The sequence below is a fragment of the Anoplophora glabripennis genome, unplaced genomic scaffold (genome assembly GCF_000390285.2).
Source record: "Anoplophora glabripennis isolate ALB-LARVAE unplaced genomic scaffold, Agla_2.0 scaffold278, whole genome shotgun sequence".
NCBI classification, from domain to species: Eukaryota; Metazoa; Arthropoda; class Insecta; order Coleoptera; family Cerambycidae; genus Anoplophora; species Anoplophora glabripennis.
The window spans coordinates 122,941-139,657 of NW_019416472.1; the positions used below are offsets into that span (position 1 = coordinate 122,941).

The 16,717-nt window shown below is 30.7% G+C and overlaps 1 protein-coding gene across 1 annotated transcript; it reads left to right on the forward strand.

Moving 5' to 3' along the window:
* The first annotated feature begins 7,470 nt into the window (after nt 1–7,470).
* Nucleotides 7,471–15,057, forward strand: LOC108906611 (myrosinase 1). The gene is made up of 8 exons (XM_018709916.1): nt 7,471–7,587; nt 7,893–8,159; nt 10,226–10,626; nt 11,361–11,449; nt 11,564–11,857; nt 12,354–12,488; nt 12,808–12,914; nt 14,353–15,057. The coding sequence occupies exons 1-8, from the start codon at nt 7,544–7,546 to the stop codon at nt 14,573–14,575; spliced, it is 1,560 nt and encodes a 519-aa protein (XP_018565432.1). The 5' UTR covers nt 7,471–7,543; the 3' UTR covers nt 14,576–15,057.
* The last annotated feature ends 1,660 nt before the right edge of the window (nt 15,058–16,717 follow it).

Below are 16,717 nucleotides of genomic sequence, written 5' to 3' on the forward strand. Positions count from 1 at the left end.
TATTTTGAACCGCCGTTTTCCTAATAAATGGATTGGACGGGGTGGACCAACACCATGGCCACCCCGGAGGATGATGTTATTTGCAGGATTCATGAAGCAGTAGCGGAAATAAATTAAGCTAATTTCTGTTCTCTTGCCAGGAGTTTCTACCACAGATTGCAGAAGTGTATTAACGAAAATGGTAATATTTTTGAAGGTTAGCCAAAGCCAGAAGGATGTTCGTTTTTGCTATTCTTTATTTTGTATAGATTTAAATGGATTTTAATGGTGTTATTATTAAACAAAAAAATTATAAATTAGAATTTTTCTATACAAAATATTCCGAAAACGGCTGTGCTTTCGAGATTTTCGCATTCTACATTTTTGTTTTATTTTTTATTTTAGAATATATATCCGGTCGCTGGGGAGTGAATTTTGACTCACCCTGTATATAAGGCTTGCAAATATATTCTTTTATATCCCTTACTAATAATATTTCAAAAGTCATTAAGCAGTGGTAAATTTCCAAAATAATTTAAAATGGCAAGGGTAACGCCTATACACAAAAAGGATGATAAGAATTTGGTAAAAAATTACAGGCCCATTAGGTACTGTTTTAAACTGTGTGGCAACACTTTTTGAATTTGTAATTTATGAAAAGATATATAGTTTTACAAAAAATCTGATCGTGCCTCAACAACAAGGTTTTTTCCGTTGCAGGTCAGTAGAAACTAATTTAGTTTTGTTAATAAAATTTATATTGCTTTCAATGAGGGAAAACAGGTTGACACTGTATACACGGATTTTGCTAAAGCCTTTGATCGGGTAAATCATAACATATTACTATCCAAACTACATGCGCTTGATTTAAGTGACCATTTAGTAATTTTCTTCTCTNGTTTTGTTAATAAAATTTATATTGCTTTCAATGAGGGAAAACAGGTTGACACTGTATACACGGATTTTGCTAAAGCCTTTGATCGGGTAAATCATAACATATTACTATCCAAACTACATGCGCTTGATTTAAGTGACCATTTAGTAATTTTCTTCTCTTCGTGTCTACGGAACCGAAAACAATTTGGTTGTTATCACAGTACTGATTTTGAAACATATCTAGCTAGATCTGGTGTACCACAAGGTTCGAATTTAGGACTGTTACTTTTTTTAATTTTTATAAATGATTTACCACAGAGTATAACATCTGACTGTCTCATGTATGCAGATGATTTAAAACTCTTTACTGAAATCAATGATTTTTCAAAATTACAAAATGATATAAACGTAATTTATGACTGGTCCGTAGAAAACAAATTGCCCTTCAATTTAGATAAATGTAAAGTCATGACGTTTAGTAAAGCACGTACGCCTGAACATTATGTTTATACAAGGAATGACAATATTTTGTCTAGAATTTGTGACTTTAAAGATCTAGGAATTAACTTTCAACCTAATTTGAGTTTTAAAAACCATTTGAATGAATTAACTAATGCTTCATATACATTTTTGGGTTTCATTAAGTAAAAGAGTAACAGTAGACTTTAAAAATATTAATTCTATTTCATATTTATTTAATACTCTTATTCGTAGTCGTTTAGAATATGTATCTATTATTTGGAACCCTTCAAAACAGTATCCTAGGGATGCTCTTGAAAAAATCCAAAACAAATTTATAAAGTATCTTTAATACAAAATATATCATATTACTCCCGGATTTGCTTCCTATGAGCCATTGCGAAAACAGTTTAAGATCTGTAAGTTAGAAAATAGGAGAATTACACGAAAATTAATATTTTTACATAAAGTGCTGAATGGAGGTTATGACGCTCCTTATCTATTGTCACAAATAAATTTAAATATACGTGACCACCGTATACGTCCAACACAATTAATTTTTTATGTCAGTTCTAGTACTCTTATTAGTGATATGTGTAATATTTTCAATAGACACAGAAATAGCATATCTATAGACAATTTTGATACTACATTAATAATAGCTGTTTTACATTGACAATTTATTGATCAATTAATTCATGAAGTCGCTTCATCAAGAAATTGGACAAGTGTAATGCACCAAATCAGCTGTCAAATAACTTCATGAATTTATTCATCACGTTCTTGACGAATTAGAGCATGTTCTAGTTTTCGTCAATTTCTTCGTGAAGTTCGGAAGTACCAACATAACAGATTTCCAGCCTCAGATCAGTAATGAGGTTATCTTATTGGAATATGTAAATAATTGTGTGGCGTCGTACTAGTTTTGCATTGTTTTTACAGGTTTGTTACTTACAAACACTAATATTTATATAATATGTGTCAAAACGGTACCGCTGTTGTATCACTACAATTATGAGTGGAAAGGTGACATTTTTGAAATTTATTTGCTTCTTTGATTCGTTGGTAGAACTGATTCATGCGTCAAAAAACTTGACAAAGTCTGTAGCAGTGTAAAACCACACTGTTTACCAATAAATTCGTGAATTAATTCATGAAGAACTTCGTCAATTTATTCATCAATAAATTGTCAATGTAAAACAGCTATAACATTTAATAGAGTTATCCGTAATATAGATTTTACTTGAAATTGATTGTCCTGGTTCTATTTGCCTGGCTGCTCCCTTGCTGCAGTTTATTTTGAATTTTATTTTGTATTTTATTTTGTATTAGATAAGTTAGATATGTGCATGTATAAACAATTCTTTTCTTTTTCTAGAAACAGGTAATTAGGTTGCTTCTAATCTGTTTGTTTCTTATTCAAAATAAATAAATAAATAAAATTATTCGTTTTTTAATAAAACGCTGGTGCTATCGGCTACCCGCTTCCGGCAAATTTGAAAAGGCACTAATAATTCGAACCACGGAAATTTGTTTTGTCGAGATAAAACGTCGAGGACTGATTTGTTCATTTTCAATGATCTCCAAAATGTTTTTCTTCGATTTATGGAGAAATTAAACCGAAACGTGCCCAAGTGTTATTATTTACGGACTCAGCTCTCATCTCTCGGGCATATCTGTTAATAGTGGAAAATGTTTCCACACGAGTAGAATATTATCTCAGATACTCCTCCAGATTTCTTCTACAGTTCCCTCCACGAAGCAGTATGATAACTAGCTCGTTAACTTCTAGCCATTTCCAAAATTTTTACGCCATTAGAATAATATGTTTACCTATTTTTTATTATTAATAATATTGAACACGTCGTACCTTACCTAATCTCGTTTTCTTGATAACTATAAGTGTGTCTTCCTTAATCAACCCCATCCACACCCCAGTGAGTTCGTTGTTAGGTTACAATTTCTATTCTTATTTTCTCATCAAGATAATTTAAGAATCAGAGGTTTCTTTGATAATAAACAATAACTGCAGTCAGCCGACAGAATTGATGCTAATTCCTCACCGTTCATTTGCTAATTCATCGGTGACCATTTTTGCTGTGCATTTTGAATACATATTATTCTACACTACTTTTGTTTGTTAAAATTTACTATTTCGCCCATTTGTAAAGATTTTTTATATATAAATATGGATACTTAGCTATTTAAATCATTGTGAAGAAAAATACAAGAGAGAGACGATTAGAATTTCTTCATTGAACTTTATAGTTTTATAGTTCAATACAAGAAATCGAGTATTCGATTACACATCCTTGGATTATTTATTGTTTTAAATAAAAATTAAATGAAGATATTTGCTTAAATTGGTAAATATGTAGGTACTTCCACAAAAAGTGTATGGTTTAGTATCTTTGTAATAACTATATCATTGGTTTTCTAAACTGTAAAGGACAGTGCCGTTAATGGTGCAAACGCATCCCATCTTGCTGTATGGTTTGCCACAGATTTGGCATGTAACTAATTTGACAATAGGTACTCTAGCGTTAGGTTTTAATTAAAGTACAGTGAAGCTTCTTTTCTTACGACATCTTTTTGGAAGATTCCTTCCCGGTTATTTTTGCATGAAGTTTATCCAAATTCAGCTTGTCAGGCTTTCCAAAAAAAAAAAAAAGAAGTCGAAAAGAAGTTACCATATAAGTATAAATAGCTCCCTCTAGAAGCTTCAAACATTTTAATTTACCAACCAAAAAGTTCTTAACTATCAATTCTCATATCAGTTACTCCAGAACAAGAAATCGAAGTAAAATGTGTAAATTGGGACATTCTCACTGAAAAGTCATGATAATGATTAAAATAAAAGATTGAGTAAATCACTATTTCATGATATGAATGATTAGAATTGCAAATATAATATTTCATACATCATCAATAACAAACCAATTCCTAAAAATCGCCACTGTCTTTTAACTAGTACTATTAGATTAATTTCAAAGTATTAAAAACTGAAAAAGACAAATTTCACTGTCATTTTATTCGATTCACAATCAGTAAAATCTACAGTAAACCACCATATCTAAATAAATATGTACATAGGTATTACTTAATTCTGAAAATCACAGTATCGTTGTTTTTATATCTACTACTACCAGATTAGATCATTTTACATTTTCACTTTTAAAATGATTTCCATGAACTTTATTTTCGTCCTGATTAAATTAATAGTAACATTTAATAGAGTGCTTAAGGCATCATTAATTTTAGAGTACTGATTATAATTAATTTGTAAAAAGAAGAATGAATGACGCATTATCACTTGTATTGTTAAAAAACAATTTTATTTCCAGAAGTTGGGAATGTCAGTAAAAAGTTATTAGAATTGTATTATAATATATAATTTAAAATTTCATTGAATTAATTGGAAACCTGGAAAATTAAAATAATTTTTGTAAATAACACTATAAGAATGTCTTGTATTTAAAGTAAACAAAATAATGTTGCTCCAAACCTAGAGAAATAAAAAACAAATCATGTTCAACAAAAATTTCAACCGGGACAAAAGAAATTCGACATCACTGCTTTTCAAACCACAGAGCCGTATCCTTAATTAGACTACACTAATTTTTTAGTATCGATTGTTGGTATCACTTTGTATTAAATCTCAAAGTTCAATGTTGCAAAGTAAATTTTATGCACACCTATGAATCAAACAATTTTAATTTTATTTCAACATAGCGGTCTTAATAGGCATGATACAATTGTCTAATTGTATCTACTAATGGTAGACATATAAAATTGCCTCTTTTACTATTCCATGTACTTATAAATCTACTTAACAAGTTAACAAGTGAGGCAACTTAACGCAATTCATTCAGTTTTCTAACAAATTATAGATTTAGCATTCGAATAGAAGAAAAATGTCTAAAATATACAGGATGTGGGGTGTATAATCTATAAGAATTAAACTACAGCTTCTTAACGATATTTGTAATAGAAAAGTCTTATACGAAAAAGTTCTATTTTGCGTTTTTTTTTTTCGTAAATTAAAGTTCAATTGTGGATAAAAATATTTTCTGTGGAACGGTCCTGTCCGTGTGCTATACAATTAGTTACGTGCTGTAGACTAGCCTCGTGAACAAATCATCGTTGAAAGATAGAAAGATACTTCTCAATTTTTGCGGAATTTTTCAATGCAAAAGTAGAAACTAGGAAAAATAAATATTAAAAAAAAACTGGCATTTTCTTATTATAATAATTAATAGTAATTACTATCTTAAACGCATTGTTGTTATTGCAAGAGTTCACAAACAAAACCACATCCGTAAGCATCTGTAGTTGCCAACTGCGTGCACTAAACAAACTCCATTAAAATATGGAACAAAATTAAATAAAACTTACCATTTCTAGAGAAAATGTTGAAATTGATCCCCATTAGCGCGGATACAGGCATGACACCGACGCACCCAATTTTAACGAATATTTTCCCAAATTCCAGGTATTCCCCTAATTGTATCAGCAGCTTCAAGTTTACGGTTTCACAATTGTTACACAATTGGAGTATTGTAAATCAAAGACTTCAAGTGACTCCACAGATAAAAGTCCATTTCAGTCAGATCGGGTGACCGAGGTGATCATGTCACAGGACCAAAGCGTCCAATCCATCGCTGAGGAAACATTTCATTCAAAAGTGTCGGTACTGTGTGGAGGAGCTCCATCTTGAAGATAAAACATGCGGGCCCGAACTTGTAATGCCACATCGTGCAATAATTCAGGCTATCGGTTCTCCAAAAAGTCAGCATTATGTTGGTTCATCGGCCGATATGTGCATATTATGGAAATTCTCTTCATCATGGGTAAATGTCGCCTCATCTGTTACACAAACATAAGCAGAAAAGTGTACTTGATTGGCACATTGCCGTAAAAACCATCTGCAAAACCGAATTCGTTGATCACAATCCGGGGATAAAATCTGTTGAACTGGTTGCAGATGAAGATGCGATGTACAGTACGAGATGAGGTACCTACTTCCTGTGAGAGTCGTCGAGTACTAATTGTGGGATCTTCGTCAATATTTTCCAACACTGCATCTTCAACATTAAGGTTCACTTGCGGACCACGTTCTTCTCCTCGAGGAATAACATTTCCCGTATCTCGCAGCAGCTGAACGCACTGTATGATTGAATTTGCATATGGGGGGGTGACGTTGTGGCCATCGTTCCCGCTACAACCTAGTCGCCGCGAGCGCATTTTCTCCGGCTGCACCATACACTAACACCATATCGACACATTGTTTTCTCGGTTCATTTTCAAACTAGTTTATGCACAAACTAAAAAATTAAGCAAAGTAAAAAATAAGAATCTCGTTTTTAATGTAATCGGCACGCTATTCTTATTTTTTACTTCTTTATAAAAATTACACTGCCACTATCGTGGAATTACGAAATAAAAACTTTTGTCTGGAATCTTTCATTTTTTAACACTGATGATGGACGATATTTACTAATCAAGTGAATAATGAATTCAATACAAATACAAAATCAGTTGACTGCACAAATTTTTTAACAATGTAACCAAACCTTCTTTTAATATTAGGTACTAGTACTAGATTATACCGACATAAATTATAAGGTTGCATCTCGGGTCGCATAAAAACATTTCCAAAGTTTTTAATAAATAACATATTTTCTATTACAAATATCATTAGGAAGCTGTAGTTTAATTTTTATAGATTATTCACGCCACACCCTGTATAATTTGTAAAAAGTATGTTGTACCTACCTCACGATTCTGCTTCAGCACTAGACTATTTCTTATATGTAATAATATTTTAAACAAAGTATAATAACCAGCAGAGAAGTCTTTAGAGTATTTTATTGTAATAATAATTGTATACAAACTACAAATGAATATGATTTAAAGTTCAAGTAATTCGATATTTCCAGATAACATTAATTTTATTTTAGTTTTTCATTTTCACAGAAGTAAATATCGAAATTAGTTCGAATATTCACGATCGACTATAAAATATTATTTGAACTTCCGTGTACTAAAATCTTATCAACATTGGGCAACGCAATCATAATCAGTAAATCGATATCAATCAGATGAAAAGTTGTATAAATATGTACTCATCACCCCATAGTTCATATGTTCTGACAACAGTAGTGTACATAGCACAGATTATCTAATAATTTTTTCAAACCTTCTCAAATAAAATCGTTCGCCTTCAATAATGAACAAAATGAAGACTGCCATATATGTGATATCACTTTTTTAGTAAGTTTTACTTATTCAGTACAATACCTATACATATAATTGTTATTGTGTCGCATTATAGTATAAAAATAATTTATGAAACTAACAGGCAGTTATTTTTCCTACATTTAAGCGAAATGTAGCAGATATTTTTCGTACATATTGTACAATCCTATTTTAAATATGTTTTTTTCACTCCTGCGGTTATAGAAAAATTCCCATTCGTGTAAAAAAAAATCTATAAAGAAATTGATTTTAAAATTACCAGCATTTTGCTTCAAAATTGTTGCTTTACTGGTTCCTTTGAGCGTATACTATTTTTTCAGCATTGTGAATGCTGACAAGGCCAGACAATTTCCCGAGAAATTTTCGTTCGGTGTAGAATCATCGGCTTATCAAATTGAAGGTGCCTGGAATGAAGACGGAAAATCAGAGAACATATGGGATCACTGGATTCACAGTGACCCATCACACATAAGGAATAATGATACTGCCGACGACGCTTGTGGTATCTACAATAATGATATAAACGACGCGGTTTATGTAGAGATGTCACCTTTTCAGCATTACCGATTTCCTATACCATGGAGCAGGTGAGTTCAAACTTTTGGAACTTTTACTAACTCAACTAAATTCAAAACCATTATATTTATTTTAAACATATACCTTAGCTTTAAGTTATTCATCTAAAAGCAAAGGCGGAACACTTTGAAAATACTTATGTATATCTACATCCTATTTATCTAGTAAATCCTACAATTCCTCTTTAAAATAACTATTGGAATGGCCACTGTTTACATTTTATATATTTTACTTTAAATGTGATTTCTCTATTATCGAACCTGAACTTTTAAATGCCTACCACAGAATTATTATTAAACTTAATGCAAATTTTTATTTCATTCTTCCGAAGTTCGTTTACATGTATTTTCTTATTAGATGTTGTATGACATAATTGAACAGGTTGCATCTTTGATCCTTCAAATGATTGCAGGTTAGATTGCTAGATTAACTCAAACATTTACGGTCGGATTATCAAATGAAATTTCAATTTCCCAACACCAAATGTCAAATGCATGTCGAGATACTGGTTAACCCTTTGTGGCCTGAATTATCTCGTGTTTTTTAAAAGTATATTTTTTTAAGATCTTTAATTATTATTTAACTATTGGAAAGGGTATACAAAACTTATATATTATACAAAAAATAGTTTTTATTATATAGAAAAAACACAAAGATGTGCTTCCACTATGGAACCACAAGGAACATAAGTATATACATCATTTTTTTTGGAATGTGTAAAAACAGTACGATTTATCAGTTAAACAAAGTCAAATTTCGTCATATGTCGTGGGAATAAAACGGTTATTATTAGTTATTTGTGTTTCATATAAATTTGTTTCAAACACAATTTTTTTCTATGAGCTCCTTTGTAAACAAACAGAAAAATATCAGTTGGTGAATCTGCATGTTCGGGCATATTTGGTCCACTGATTTTTTCTAAAGGATGCGGGGTGTTAGCGTGTGCCGAATTACTAGTCCACTGATGTATGAATGTCGCCAAAAGAAGATCATCCTCACTGTCGTAGTCCAAAACTTTGCTTGTTGGTACTGGCAAATCAGGTCTATTTTCTGACAAATCTACAGTTGAGTTCATAATACACTCATCTGCATCAATTTCATCTTCCGATGGTGCCTCAGAGGTAATGGAGCCCGTATCGGAAGGTATCTCATCCAACATAACAAATGCCTCATCAGAACTCATAAGAAAATTAATTAGTATGTATAGCCTAGTAGTCCCAAATGGAACCACAATATATTTACTAAAAAATAAAAGTTTTAGCAATAAAAAAACATCAACATTTTGACACAAAACTGTACTAAAATGCATATTTAAAAGAATAAGATCATAAACTTACGTGACATGATGTTTTTCCCTAAGAAGAGACTATCTCTAAACACGTGCAAAAACCGTCGTGCGAAACTCACAAGCAACAACTGAGAAACGAATAAACACAGCGCGCGGCATTTGAATTAAGCAGGGAGGAATGAGGTCTAAAGAAGAATATATCATGTAGTTCCACCTAGCACTTACTAGGCCGATTCTACGACAAAGTTTGAACTGTGGTCCCAATAAAGCACCATTAGCCCACAAAGGGTTAAATTGTTTTAATCATTTTCTTATATGAACGATAGTTTGATTCATAAGTTTACATTAACTTTTGAACGAATATTAACAACTTCAACATAATATTTCTACATTATATTTATTTATGTATTAATAGGTATAGATAGAAATAGATAAAATATATGTCTCCAACCTGGAACAAGAAGAACTTTCTTTATTTGCAACGACATACTTTATAAAATATTCCTGGTTGCCCTCAAACCCTTAAAAATGTCTTTAAATTAATTTAAAAGTGACCACGGCAAAATACCTTAATGTTTTGAAATAATAATAACATAAAATAATTAATAAGAAGAATTAACAATCCAGCAGCCTTTCTAGAACGAGGTATTTCACAATCTAGATAAAAACTTCTAGTTTATCTTCATACATATGTGTACACTATATATTCAAATAGAGTCTATATAATATTTTCAAAACAGAAAGAAACTATATTCAAACTTTGAATTATTCTATCTATATCTATTATAGGATACTGCCAAGTGGATTTGCTGATGAAATCAACATGAAAGCTGTTATACATTATCAAAACTTGATTAAAACTTTATCAAGAAACAACGTGACACTAGTAGTTACCCTCTACTACCACGACTTGCCCCAATCCTTGCAAGATATTGGAGGTTGGACAAATCCAGCAATGGCCAAATACTTTGCGGACTATGCTCGAGTTTGTTTTCAGTCCTTCCCCAATGTTGAATATTGGATAACATTTAACGACCCAAGGGCCACCTGTAGAAGAGGATATGGAGAGGGAACTTTTGCACCAGGTATTAATTCGGATGGTGTCGGAGAATATTTGTGCGCCTATACCGTTCTGAAGGCACATGCTGCAGCTTACCATTTATATAAGGAGGAGTTCAAGGACTTGAAAGGTTAGTAAATTGCATGAAACTAGATCAACTTCTTGGTCTTCAGTCATCTGCAGACTTTCTTAAATTGGTTTCCACTCTACACTATAAAATAATTTAAATAATTAACAGAAATACTTAATAGAAAACTTAATTTAGATGAAGTAGAGAAGGGTAGTATCGCTATCTATTGTTAAGTATAGTTACTTTCAATAATAATGATTGTGAAGTCTAAATTATTATTAAGCTTTATAGTTTAATTTACTTCTCATCTGTTGTCGATTATTTTAACGGAAGATAAGTAAAAATCTACAGAATCTTCGTCTCCATTCTCTTGAAATGTCTTTTTCTTTAAATAAAATTAATAACACCTTTCTCTACTGATATAGAATAGCATTTCATTTGAGAGTTATGTATTCGTATTAGTTTTAATCAATTGACCCAAAAATATTTATTTGTCTGTAACTTGTTTAATATTTATCAATTTTCTAATGTTTTCTTGCAATTCATGTTTGACACTCTAAGTATTCTATATTATCTTACATTAGTGAAGATAAAAATAATAATATGTTTCTAACTTATGTATATAACTTCTTTATATTTTTAATTATTAAATATTTTTAATTGTAAAACCTGATTTACATATATCATAGACCTAGCTACATATGTATATTAGGCAGTTGCTGTATACTTGTATTTATTTTATTAACCTCATATTAATATCTCAATATTATAAAATAATAAAATGTTTCTTCCAGGTAAGATGTCAATGGCAATTGATATGCAATGGTCCCAACCGGCTTCAATCAATGACTCAGCTGCTGCAGAAAGAAGAAATGCTTTTGATGTAAATACGTTTTGCTTTTCTTATTTTAAATAAGCGGTTATAAAATTTGTTATAATTATATAGGAATAATGAAGGTATGGCGTGAATATTAAAAACAGCTAAATTTTATTTCAGTTTGGTTTGTACGCCAACCCCATCTATAAAGGAAACTGGCCCCAAGCAGTTATAGATAGGGTTGATTACAGAAGTGAAAAGGAAAATTTCACAAAATCTCGCCTCCCGAAATTCACCGATGATGAAATAGACTACATCAATGGTACGTCCGACTTCATGGCAGTAAATCTATTTTACACACATGTTGTGGAAGATATTGAAGAAGCTGTATTCGGTGATCCCAGTTATACGAAGGATATGAAAGCAAAAGTATATATAAATTATAATTGGCATTTGGCAATCAATGGGCAACCGGTACGTCTATATTTTATCATAAATACATTTGTTTTAATTATCATATTTGCCATAAAGAGTCTTTGTACGATACTAACAAAGGGTAACACATTGTTATTTTTTTACTTTATCTTGTGAACGAATTTCCTTCTGAATTTGACGATATATAATAACTTGATTTATGCCTCAATTTTTGTTAAAAATTTACTAGAAAAGTATCTATGATACTCCTTAATATTAATTTCAGCGCAGGAAAATTGTCAAGTGTAGCATGACTACAGTCAACATAGACATAATAGATAGGCAGGACCATATTTAAGTCAGATTCAGAAGAATATTCCTTATCAGATTAAAAAATAATTGACAGTCTCCTGCAATTAAAGTAGGTCATGAAAAATGGTGACTGTACCAATTTATAGTATCTTTAGAGCCATTAACGCCAATCCTTTGTTTCTTTAAATATGATGTAAAAGATATCATATACTTAACTAAAATTTGTCCCTGTATTATTTCATAGATTGTTCCTTGGAGTGCTAGAAAGACCTTAACTTGGTTAAGTGCATCTTTCAATAATCCTGACATATTCATTACCGGAAATGGTATACCAGACGAAAATACTTCCATGGATAAAACGAGAGTTAGTTATTTTCGGGTAAGAAAAATTATTATTACTTTCTAAATCTTATTTGATACCCATTTAATGATAATCGTTATAACTTCCGGACTGACAGCCATGTCATAGATTTAATTTTTTTACGTTTGAGGAGACATGATTGTCCTTTTCAGAAGAAACTCTGAATCTGAAGATTAAATTCTTTGAGAACACAATTTTCGGTTCCAGAATTCCTTCTAACGAAAGGAGCAAAATATCTTTCGAAGCGTCAAGAAATTTAAACCGACGGCCGGTCAACCAGTGCATTAACAATATAACAATTGTCATGAAATATAAAGTTATATATTGACAATTTTAGGATTATCTCAATGCAATACTTGATGCAATTGAAGAAGATGGAGTAAAAGTCTTTGGATATACAGCTTATAGTTTATTTGACAGTTTTGAATGGACTGATGGATACAGGTAAAATAAAATACTTAATATCACTAAACCTGTTTTTAAAATTCATAATAACAGCAAGTACTTTATATGGAACCTGTTATGTACATGGTATGCTACTTGCCATCAGCGCCAGTGTTTCGTTATAAACTTAAAGACACTATTTTAAATCAGTACCTAGCCATTATTCAGAGGACAATAAAGAATATATAAATCTACTCTTGCGACAAAGTAAATTCAAAATAATGTCATGGCTTGGATTGCGATTCTATATTTCATCCTTTCGATAGTGCATGGATTAAAAAATTGTTTAAAATTTTCAATATACAGGGTGATGCATAAACGGTGACCAAAAATGAAACCTCGTATTCTTTGGTGAATTTTAAAGGGAATCTTTTGTATGATGTTTTCATCTAGGACGCTTCCTTAAAAAGATACAGGGTATTAAACTTAAAAAAAATGTCTTTATTTTTTTTTAACAATTTAAAAAGTGGTAAGAGAAGGACGAAGCGAAAGACTCCCCTTAAAACTCACCAAAAAATAAGAGGTTTCATTTTTGGTTACCGTTTGTGAATAACAAACAATTTGTTTCATGAAGTAAACAAATAGGAAAAATTTATTTATTTAATTCTCTATCCGATACACTTAATATTCTTGCCAAGATCAACCCTTACTTAAAAATACGTCTTTTTGTTTTTAACGAGACGTCAATGGGAATATTATGTGACATACTCTGTATACATCAAAACCACATTAATAAATACATGTCGTGCATTAATATGCCATAAATCTCACGTCAACCGGAAACGAATATTACGTACTGCAGAGGTAGCTACTTTGGATGAAAATAAATTTAGATTGTTACATTAATATTTTCTTCCTTTAAATTTTTTTTTTTTAAATAATTGCGTCACTACTTCTGGGGTAGACAAATATGAATACAGGTTTACTTTTACTTAAGAGATGGAGAAATCTAAGGATACCCAAAACAGATTTGTTTTTTTAACCATATTGGTTTTGTTGGTAGATTCACCTTCGCGAGTGGAATATTGTTATTTACCGACAACCATAATAGGATATTGAAATCTACTCTTGATGATGCATTTTAGCGACATGAAATAGTAAATATGAACGACGTTTCATAAAATACCTGTTTTCCAAAATTTCTTCCGCAAAAAACAAATTACTGTTTTGAATCTTCTTAGAGATCTCCGTGTTATAGGAAATGAATAAATTTATGTTCATTTATGCTTACCCAAAACAAAAAAAAGAAACTATATGATTACATATTAAAGAAAATGAAATACATTTTCTTGAAGGTTCATAACATAAGGAGGCGAAACTATACCAATGTAACATGATTGATTTATTTTTTCACCCAAGCTTCCATTGGAGTACGGCTTATTCGTTTCAGGAAAACCTAAATGTACCTACTTTGTCTCATACCTAGGTATTATTTCAGCTACAAATTTGGTTTCTATTATGAATATGAAAATACTAGTACCAGACTTGATAAAAGTTCTCTAATATTTTACAAAAAGTTGATTAAAACTTACATCATACCCGAGGATGATACGACCACCACCACCACAACAGTTGCAACTACCACTCCTGATTCTGCTACAAACATTGTTTTGTCTCCTATTCTTATATTAGCAGCACTATTTATATTTAATTTATTTTAAATTTTACAATTATTATCGACCATAGTTTGGAGTGCACAAATGTATACAGTCCCTGTTGAATCTAGTCTAGTCGCCTTATAACTAAGCAGAGAGATTCTCATAATACTAGGCGCAAGTAATGAAAACTTAAACAAATGCTTTAATTTGAAATACTTTTGAGTCTGATAGAAGCTGTTTAAGAACTACATATCCTTTAAATATAAAATCTCTCTATAACCTAGTAAATATGTGTTCTTTAAGATTATTTATACTACTTTTTAACAAAAGTCTGAGTCAGATAAATACGTAGATAACTCCCATTCTCGATGTTTTCTACTTGTAAATAAAATTATGAAAGTTGTTACTTAGTGTAAGAATAGTTTAAAGTAGTTTTTTATTTAACTATTTAAGTAAATTAATGTGATAATAAAGAATTAGTTCTTAAGTTGTTACTGTCATTGCTACTATTTAGTACATTTTTTAAATAAAATTGTTTTACTTATTGTTTTGAATTTTATTTCAGACAAACCTTACTCCGAATCTACAATGATACGGACATTGTTAATTAAGTACGTAATCAGTAATATTCACCAACGAATATTATTCTCGAACAATGTTACTCAAATAAGCTGGCAGGTAAAATTCTAATGTTTTTTCAATTAAATTTAATTGGTTCCATTATTTCACCGTGCATTTTCTTGACTACACATAATTTTTTTTAAATAAAAGATCCAAAAAGCACATAATAAAAAATATATTGTTATAGCGAAAAGTGTTGTTAGAAAGCAAATTTTGCCACTACTGTTCAAACTTTACTAACATTGTTGATAAACACTGTTAGCGAGTAAGTCATTATTGCTTGCGTCAGCGTGGACGTGGAGCAAACTGAATTAGTTAGCGAACAATATTTTTAGTTTGGAAATGTTATTGTTTACGCCAATGTGGACCCGGCATTTAGTGTTTGTTAATGTTTCTCTGTAGCTCTGTATTTTCAACTAAATGTGTTTCAGGAATAGTTATCTACTCTCTTCTTGTATTGCATTATTGATACAAAGAAAAGAATTTGGCAATTATTTAGCTATTTTATATGCCAATACAGCTGATTCATTATACTGTAAAAAAAAAACGGTAAGAGCAATAAAGGTTCGGGGTGAATCCATTTACTGAAATCATTGAGTACATTTTCACTCAATATTGGGTATTTTGATCATTTTGCTCATTTGTGATTATACTTAACTAAAACTGAGTACTCAAATAAATTCTTCACGTAAACTCGTATTTGGTGCACTTGTACCTTAATCAGAGTAAATGTCCTCATTACTGAGTGATCCCACCATTTTTATATCTTTGTCTGATCCCATTGTCCCATTAGATTATCTCGTGACCGTGGCGTGGTGGATGGCAGTATGGCGTATGGTATGCTTTGGAGTTGGACAAGTATCGGTTTATCTGGTTATTCTAGTGAAAATTGTATTTATATGCAGTAATAATTACAATAATTAAAGACAATATATTATTATTGTTATATTTATTTTAATTTGTGTATAATATTTTTGTTATGTAGTATAGTATATAATTTTAGTAATGTTTAATGATTAAATATTCGTTTGGGCGCCTTTTGTTGTGTAGAATGTAATTTGTGTGTGTTGAAATTAATTTTTATTGGATGCAGGTTCTCAGTATAAAGTTACGCAATAACAATGACAAATTTCATCGAATTATACTTTTCTTACCTTGGTTTTGCTTATCTCTCCTCTGGTAGCTTTATCTTGCATAAATAACATTTTCAGTGTACACTTTATTACACTGTAGATAAGAATGTTTAGTAATCAATGATACACTGTCCCTCAAAAACACTTATTAAGAATACTAGCATGAGTTCTTATCTCAGAGAAGCGGTTCAATATTATTCAAATTTACTATCACTATAGATTTGAGTAGGAAGCAATGAATGAAGGCAAATTTTTAACGATTTTAACAATGTGACATTTATTAACTATTTATTTTAAAATCCGAACAATGTTTTAAAAAAACACAGAAACTAGATATGTTATGAACTTTTACATGAATAAATAACTGATAAATTTTCTTAACTCTACCTAATTTAATTTTGAAAATATTTGGTTAACCAATTTGTATTGTTTTAAAAGTATTACGAAACAA